General features: G+C 31.7%; 1 protein-coding gene across 3 annotated transcripts in view; it reads right to left on the minus strand.

Moving 5' to 3' along the window:
• LOC111637180 (gametocyte-specific factor 1 homolog) overlaps window positions 1-9,575 on the minus strand; it is a 46,575-nt gene extending 37,000 nt beyond the window's left edge. For 2 of the 3 annotated variants that reach the window (XM_023382606.1, XM_023382608.1), the window contains exons 1-2: window positions 9,468-9,574; window positions 303-417 (exon numbers count right to left, since the gene is read on the minus strand). In XM_023382606.1, the coding sequence (XP_023238374.1) occupies window positions 303-410 (108 nt within the window). In that variant the 5' untranslated portion in view covers window positions 411-417; window positions 9,468-9,574. Of the gene's footprint in view, window positions 1-302; window positions 418-9,467 lie in introns of all 3 variants that reach the window. The other variant, XM_023382607.1, reaches the window with a different exon arrangement.
• Window positions 9,576-9,887: the final 312 nt, after the last annotated feature.

The raw sequence follows: 9,887 nt of genomic DNA on the forward strand, positions 1-9,887 counted from the left end.
AATTTTATATTTTATTAAAATGTAATTCTGCCAGCCCATTTCTACAAACAAATATTATATTTTTAATTGTGTTGGGATTGTCACCTGTGGACATTTTAAACTGTTTTACATATTCGTGCAGAGGCATAGCCTCTAAAGAAAGGTTGTCTCTGCAATGGAAATAGTTGTTCCTGGTGATTAGACATGGCAAGAAAAATTGGACTCGTATCCAGATGTTTTACTTTTTATTAAATTGTAATTCTGCCAGCCCTTTTCTACAAACAAATCTCTATTTCAATTTATGTAAGTTTCAAAATGATTACCTCTCGACACTTAATAACATGAGCCTGAAATCGACTACTTTTCACTCGATGAGCTGGATTGTAAGGACAAGGTTCTAAATTATCTTCATTTACTATGAATGTTGCCATCTGAAAACTTAAAAAATAAACTGATATAAAATACAGCTGTCAAATATAAAACAGGCACAAACCAAATCTATTTAAAATATAAATACAGCTATTCTAACAAGAAGAAACACTTCAGGCTTAATTCTTAAGATGTATATTTTAATGTTAAGTACTTAGAGAGAATAATCTATTATCAGAACCTTTCAAAATTAGTACTATATAATAATATTCAGAAAATACTTTAGATTTCCCAAAACTATAAGGTTTTACTTTATGAATCATATTAAATATTATATTCTACAATTTCTTTTCAAATTGTTCATTTTTTGAATGTTTGCTGTAATTCAAACTTTCACTATTCCAACCAATGAGATTTTTTTTTAACAACTACAGTTTCAGTCCATTTGATGTTTTATTCTTTTTATTTTTTAACATCCATACCCATAAACCTGGATTGATTTGAGAAGATAATTGAATCTTTAGAATCAGAACAAATATTAAATAGAATCCATCATTATAATTTTAATGAACAAGTTAAACAAGGAAAGTCCATATTAAAAAAAATTAAAATCTTTAAATAAGTTTAAAGTAGAAAAGGTAACTAAAGCTAAAAAATAATGATAAAAATACAATTTATAGTTCAAGTGATAGAATTGTTTCCTGAAATAACAAATATTTGTGAACGGGCATAAATATGAATATATATCAAAATAAAGAGTTAATTTATATGAGAAATGTCTAGTTTATGAAAAAATAAGATAACTACTTAAAAAACAAAGAATTCAGAATAATTAATTGTTAGTGAAAGATCTACTGAGACTAGCTAAAATTAATAATTGGATTAATTATGATTAAGAACTAGACAGAAGAAAAGGCAGTTATTGCTATGACAGATAAAAGAAAAAAATTCCAACCATAATCAAACAAAAGAATTATGAAATTAGTCTAGATTTCCCAAAACAGGCATGCAGACCAGTTCCTAATGATCTGGAAAACATTCAGGATACAGTAGAATCTCATTTTAATGGACCACTCAGGTTGTTGAAAATCATTCACTGTTCTGAGAATCCATTATATTGCAAACAATATATTTTCCATAGACTCAGAAAAATATCTCTTATTTGAAAAGATTTGTTTTTTAAACCTCTACATATTAGAAATACCAGTACTTGAAATTATTCAGTCTCCTGTGATCTCTATTCTTTATTCTTTAGAAACATTTATATTACAAGATCATATGTATATTATACTGTATCTGTGTGTGATAAAGCTGATGGAAACTGTATATACGAGGGCGAGTTAAAAATTATCCGCAATGTAAATTTGTATTGCAATAAAAGTTCTATAACTTTTATTGCAATACAAATAGGAAACTGAACTTAACATCATTTTTCAATATAGTCCCCTTGCTTTTCAATGCACTTGGTCCATCATTGCACAAGCTTCCTGATGCCCTCAGAAAAGAAGATTTTTGGCTGAGCAGCGAGCCACGCATGCACTGCGTCTTTCACTTCTTGGTCTGAGGTGAATCAACGGCCCCTTAATGCCTCTTTGAGTGGACCAAACAAGTAGTAGTCCAAAGGGGCAAGATCAGGACTATATGGAGGATGAGCCATTACTTCAAACGTGAGTTTCCGGAGTGTTTCAGCAGTGTGGGCAGCAGTATGTGGACGAGCATTGTCATGCAACAACACAACACCTTACAACAGTAGTCCTCGGCACTTGCTTCAAATTGCAGGCTTTAGCTTGTCAGTAAGCATCTCACTGTAACATGCACTGTTTATTGTTGTGCCTCTCTCCTGATAATGCTCCAGTACTGGGCCTTTGGTGCAAACTTCTAATGGAGTGCCCATGATCTATCTGCAATAAAAGGAAGACAAATGGAGGAATTAGGATCAACATTCTATAGCAGGACCACAACAGCATAATAAAATAAACGAGGCCAGAGGTCAGTATGAACAATGTAAGAAGAGTTATGTCAACATTGTGGAGAATTTTTGACTCACCCTCATACTTATATACTGTAAGCACAAAAAAGAGGAAAATTACAAATGCTCATTAGCACTTCATTTGACTTCAGAATTTGTTTTCAAAAAAAACTCATCCATCTTGGTTTGTTTTGATGCCACTTCTCTGCCTATTGAATACAATAATTGCTTGATATTAGTAATGTTGTGTATAGCTTGTTTGTTTATGCCAAAACTCATCAGAAAGGTCTTTATGACTTAAGAAAGACTTGATGGCTTTGCTAAATTTCAGCACTACACTTGAACCAGCATCAGAATATTCACTAGATGGCTCCTCCTCAATTTTATCAGCCTGCTTACACCCTTTGTAAAATTCTTCAATTGTATATATCCCAGATGTAACAAGTGCATCATCAAACTCTACAACTCCTGGAAACACCCAAATATTAACTATACATTGAAAAAAAGCAAAGTTTACAATAGATGGGCTATAAAAAATCTGTTATTCTGAATTATGGATCCACTAAAAAGAGATAAAATTATATCAATTTAGCAGCACCCAGGAAAAAAATCTTATTCTGAAAAATCCATTGTTCTGTGATCCATTAAAACAAGATTCTACTTTATATATATTCAATAAGGAAAATTTGCTGGAAAACTTTCAACACATCAACATTTATATAAAGTAATAAAATTTTTGTTTTTCATTTTTTTTAATTACTTTCTTTACAATATTTAAACAACCTTTATAGAGTTTTTTTTTTTTTTTTTTTGCAAAATTTTCATTTAATTTCTTTTCTGCGCATGTGATACATATGCATATTATATAAATAGAATTTATATTTATACTTCAGAACCATTTTGATGATCTTAAATTTTTCATGTTTTTCTTTTTATTAAAAATTGTTCATAAAGTTGGTCTGCATTTTTCTTGATATTTTTACTCCCCCCTCTCCTCTTCAGACATCCAATGAAATTCAATCACCCTCAAAACCTTTATCATTTTATAAATAATAAAATGAAAAACTAAAATTTAATGAAATAAAACAGATGTCTATTGAAGTTCAACTACCCGTTATCCTACTTGCGATAACCCCCTCCCTCCCCCTTCCAGTGTGGACTTCATTTATGGATAATCCCTTACTGGTACTTATTTATTGAAATTAATTTTAATTAATTTCATCAATGTAACTGTTAAACTACAAACACATGTCTTATTTGCATGTGTTTTTTTAAATTAATGCAAGCTTTAATATTTGAATCAATAATCCTACTAGACATTAAAGCAATTCTATTTTTACATATTATAAATAAAGTTGAATTGGGTTGTAACAATCACAGTTATAAAAATGGTGTTCTCTTGAATATACATATTCTAACACACTTGATATTTTATGGACATTAAATATATATTTTTTTAGCATTTCACAATATTTTTTATCATGACAAATATTTTTACATATTATAAATACAGTTGAATTGGGTTGTAACAATCACAGTTATAAAAATGGTGTTCTCTTGAATATACATATTCTAACACACTTGATATTTTTCACATCTGATGATGATTTTATAAGAGAATGAAAACACTACTGAATAAACATTTAATTTGTTTTCCAGAACTAAGCATTTTTTCTTATCTTTTTGCACAATTGTAGCAAGTTCAATGGTTAGTACAAACAAATCTTCAATTTGTTTTCAATTAAGACATTTTTTTATTCACAAATATAAAAGCAAATTTTTGTCCTGTGTAGAATGAAAAAACTAGTATTGCCTGAATGAACTATCTATTATATTTTAAAAATTACTGCATATTAAGTGTTTTGTGACCTTTTTTTTTACATTTACCTTTCAGTTTTCAATCTTCTTTTAAGCTAAACATGTTGTCTAACAAAAGAAATACCTCTCAATTTATGAAAAAGTCAAAATTATGTGATACAGTAGAGCCTCGATTATCCAACCGTCCTAGTTGGCAAATTTCAAATGTCTGCTAGTGATGTGGCGCTACAATATTTGGCTATGTCTTGGCTACTTTAATATTATTTTTACATGTTTTAGCTGGCAACACTCATTCGACCATGAAAGGGAGCCAGTATTTAAACGAGGCTTAATTTTCTAATTTTTAACGATACAATAGTGACAATTATTATTTTAAAAAATTTTTGTTAGGCTTAACATCGATGAAAATTCAACGCAAAGTAGGTTAGTAGCGATATACTAATATACTAATTACATGGGATATAATAATATACTACTCTAATAATGGATTTTTTCATACTTTTCGGTTATCTGACTTTTCAATTATCCGACCAACCCCAGTCCCCAATTGGGTCGGATAATCGAGGCTCTACTGTAATTAATGTGTAAATTTAAAAATATGGAAATATGCAGAAAATTATGCTTGTAGTCTTCAATGGTAACAGCACATGAAGAATAAGAATATTTATTTAAATGTACTGGAGTATAACATTTTCTATACTAAAAAATTTAGAAAAATGTAGCCTATTGTTACAGGTAACAACAAAACATTAATACAATAATTTCAAACTCAAAAAAGTGTCAATTTCCAATTTAGGGGAAGATATTAAAAGCATAAGTAGGAAGGTTGGCAAAGGAGTTTAAGTGCCAAGACTATTTTTGCAACAATGGATCATTTCAAAAACACATACAATAACATATATGGCAAAATATTGTATTAAAAAGTCAAATGGAATTTTCGGAAAAGAAGGGAATGCTGTAATATTTCAAATGGCTACAAACAAGCTAGAAGTTTTTTTTTTATATTTTAAAATTCTATTGTATTGAGTCAAACAAATAAGTTTAATAATAACATAAGTTACATGTTTAACATAAATGGTTACTTGCAATATTTGTTGTAATGATACAAAATAAATCACTAAAAATGGATGTAGCAAGTAAGAGTTATAACAAACAAATGCATTTGGTCTCTTCATGCTTGTTAAGACAAGAGTTCAACTGTAATTTAAAAGTATTTTGAGAAGTAGTTGCAAACATTTCTACATTAAAAGAAATTATTTTTAGTAAGGAAGAAGCGCACAAAAACCATAATCAATAATCAATCGGAAAAATGGAGAGAGACACAAAGAACATAAAATAGCTTTATTCAGTGCTGGCTTGCACCTGACATAACACTGATTTTTACCACACATGCTTCCAAAATGACCACCAATAGAAAACACTTTTAGCACTGGCACTCTTACATGAACTATTTATAAACTTTAAAGTACAACTACTGACTTTGTTGTATTTGCTTATTATTTTTGTTTATTTTTTTCCTATTGAACATTTTTGACTGCTCACTTTACCCCTTAAGACAGTTGTCTTGTCATCTACCCACCAAGCAGACCTGAGCTTTATTAGATATTTTCGCATTTTGCCATAAAACACCTTTACAAATAAATAAATCTTTAATTAATTCAGCAGAGTGTAATCGGAGCTCCTGCATAAGTAAGTCAGAAAGCATTCTGTCTGCAATTGAAGTTTAAAGCAAGCATAGCCACTAGACATGACTTTTTGCAAATACGTACAACACAGCAGGGTCAACATTGTGACAACCAAAATTTTGAAATTTAATCTATGGGCCAAGATATTCCAGGCCAAAGTTCACCATCAACATCTACAGGTCAACTGCAATCAATGCTACACATCAATGAAGTTTCCAATTGCTGTCAAATTACAGCAATAGGAATTTTATTTTAGATCTAGATCAGTTTTAAACCCTCTTTTTTCACACAGTTTTAATTTTCTATACCACAGAGCTCAGTTTTGTTTTTCTAAAAAACCTAGGGTAAACTTGCAATTTATGTCAATAAACATTGACTGCAAAAATGTATGTTGTCAGTTATACCTAACTATTTATACGAACAAAACTATACATATACGAGGGCTGTTTTTTAAATAAGGTCCATTTTTTAATAAGAAAAATACTCTAAATATCATTAAAATATATTTTTTCCCATATTCTACATACTTTTATCTACTTTTCTACATAATTTCCATTTTTACTCAAACATTTGTCATACCTCTCAAAATTTTTTTAAATTCTGACTTCAAAGAAATCTGCCACCTGCCGCCAGAAGACATTAGGCCACGCCACTTGACTTGTAGGCATGGCAGAGTTTTCTCAAGGTCACAATAAGCATCAGAATTGATTGTTGTGCCTCTTGGCATAAAATCCACTAACAAAGACCATTTCCTGTCCCAAAAGACAGTTACCATGATCTTTCATGATGAAATCAAATAACAGATCGTATCTTACAGTCAGATCTTACAGTCGGTGGGCGACTCAATTTTCTTAAACATTATAAACTTCTACAGTTCGGCACATAGACAGACGATACGGTTACAAATGGCATCTAAACACGTGCAAAGCATGCTGAAAGCAGATGCTCATGCACACTGCTGCAATCGCACGTCATTCTCACTCTCATTCATAAATGTACCTTTATTTAAAAAATAGCCCCCCCCCGTATTTTTAACAATCTAAAAAATTCAAAATAACTATATTTGAACTGAATACCGTCTGAATGTTTATTGCTTAGTTTTGAGAGAAATTGAACATTTTGTTTGTTTTCAATTTTTTCTTTTACTCCGAAACAGATGGATATTTGTGAATTTTCAAGAATTATTCAACAAAAATACTATAATTAAGTATATAGATCTGCATTATTTATGTCAGAGGTGCCCACCAGTGGCCAAGCAGTTTTCATTCCCAGAACACTGGGAGTTTGGTCGTGGGTTTGCGCCTCGCTCAGACGGGCTGGCCATGTGCAGTTTTCCAAGTTTTCTCCATGTCTGTAACTCGTAAATAGGGGCCTGTTTCCCCTAAAAAGACCAGAAGGCATCCTCCTAGGCAGATTGCCCAAGTGTTGCATTGCCATAACTAAACAAACAACATGTCCGAGGTATATAAATATATATACATACTCAAAATTCAGTGTTTGAAGCAGGCAGCTGGGAATAAAAATTAAAAATTCACCAAAATTATTATTATAATCTTTGATTTCACCAGATAAATTCATGTATGCGCAATGTAAATACAGTAAGACCATGCTTAACGCTGCCTCGATTAATGCTGATTCAATATAAATATAATGTGGTCTGCTCAAAGCCTAAAAAAACGCTCAAAATTTATGCTGATTCACATTAACGCGGCATTTCATTGATTCATATACGATTATTCTCAAACACAAACCAATCGACAAAAGGTGGCAATCCGTCATAGCACCATACTTTCCTTAAATTTGTTTGTTTTGTGCAATTTTGAAAAAAATATATCATCATGGATGCCATAGGAAATATCAACTTCACTTGGCAAGTATTAACTGATAAAACCATGAACAAAGTGTGGATGACGTTATGGCTGAAGGTATCCAAGAATTCTCAATGAGAAGAGCCCATCGCTGTATCGTTAGGTTGACTAAATTGCCAACCTAATCTATACAGCAGGACTAGGAGATGTAGACGAGCAGGATATTGAAGAGTTACTGCAGATTTCTGGTGAGAGCCTTACCAACGACAACCTTCAAGAACTGGCAGAATAAGGAATTCGTGTAGAACTGGAAAATTGTGACTCTGAAAACAAAGAACCCCAAAGAATTTCTCTACAGATTTCCTTAGTAAAAGTTTGGTAACGATAACCAAAATTGTTGATTAAATTGTAGCTCCCTTTGATTGAACAATCCCTTGCTACAGACATTTGCTTAAGAAAAGAAAAACAAAGTCACAAATTATTACACCATTTTATCACAAAAAACTAATTTCAGAAGAGCCAGAACCTTCGTCACAAAACTGAACTTTAAATTTCTGCCTGCATATGTTTATGTGTTAATTATGTTTATGTGTGTTTAATATATATTATTATGCAAATTAATATAAAAATAACTTAATTATAGTAAAATTTGTTTATTTGTGGTTGAGTGTTCTTCTTTCCCTATTTACTCCATGCTAAAATGACCTCGTTTAATGCTGTTTTGCTTAGCGCTTTGTCATCTAGGAACATCCCCTGCATTAAATGGGGTCTTACTGTAATGCCTCTGACATAAATAATGCAGTTCTATATACATAATTATAGTATATATACGTAGGCTGATTTTTTTTCAAACTCCGATGGTCCATAAAGAAAAGACAAGTGTAAACAACAAAATGAATTTATTATCAAAAGTTAGGTACAAACATGGTTACTTTTTGACATAATCACTGTGAAGATTAAGGCATTTGTCATATCTGTGGACATGCTTTTCCATCCCCTTGTCATAGAATGTTGCTGCCAATGACCTGAGATGGGCCCTAACATTTTTTTGAAGATTGTCATTAGTCTTGAACCTCTGCCTTCCTAGCCACTTTTCCTTTTCAGGAAAGATGTGGAAGTCGCTCAGCACTAAATTGGGGCTATACACTGGGTGTTTAATTAAAGGTAGTGAAGACTTCCACCCAGCTTAAAACTTTTTAATGTGTGAAGACTTCCATCTCTTTCCTGAACTGAAAATGTGACTAGGAGGGCAGAGGTTTGAGACTAATGAACTAATGGCAATATTCAAAACAATGTTGTTAAGGCCATCTCAATTCACTGGCAGCAACATTCTATGACAAAGGGATGGAAAAGCTCATCCATAGAGAAGGCAATTTTTCAATCTTCACGGTGATTATTTTGAAAAGTAACCACTATTTGTACCTAACTTTTGGTAATAAATTAATTTTGTTATTTACACTTGTCCTTGTTTTATGGTCCATTGGTGCTTGAAAAAAAAACTGCCCTCGTATAAATAGTTCTGTATAATTGCAATGTTCTTTATTTGCTGTCAATGTTGACAGATGTAAACTTTATGATTTACCAATTTGTGAATTATTTACATTAAGTGGAAAAAAAATTAACTTGAGAGCCTCGAGTAATTGTGGGGTCTTTGTTGAATTTGAAATGCGCGTATTAGGTTCGAGTATGTAGTGAAAAATACAATTTTTTAAAATTAATTTAAAATTTGTTAGTACACCAATTAGACATATATTAATGTTAAATTGTAACTGACGAGAATTAAAATTCATAATTTTAATATTGTCAGCGCTTAATATTGGAGAATAACATACTACTTACCGCCTCTGTCGGTGATGAACGATATATCAAGTGTCTACTATGCCAGTTGAGAAAACAAAATAGCTCATACAATAATCGAAACTCTAGCGAATTAGCATGTACCGTAGTCCGTAGCTGGTTTGCTTCAGCCCTCTGGCGGGAAAGTTAGGCGTTAGCTAACTTGGCTATTTCGCTCCATCTGTTTCTCCAACCAACTCCACTCACAGACCGGGAAAAAGAGATGTGTATTTTCTCTTTTTCCCGGTCTGTGAGTGGAGTTGGTTGGAGAAACAGATGGCGATGTGAAATTGAAGTACAGTAGAACCTCTATTATCCGGATTTTCGATTATCCGGATTGTTCAAAATAACAAAAATTTTATGAATTTGCTGATTTTCACTTGGTGAATTACGATACTGTTTATATACGTAATGGAATGTATA

This window comes from Centruroides sculpturatus, unplaced genomic scaffold, assembly GCF_000671375.1.
Source record: "Centruroides sculpturatus isolate CEXI.00-Female unplaced genomic scaffold, Cexi_2.0 scaffold1017, whole genome shotgun sequence".
In the NCBI taxonomy this organism is placed as follows: Eukaryota; Metazoa; Arthropoda; class Arachnida; order Scorpiones; family Buthidae; genus Centruroides; species Centruroides sculpturatus.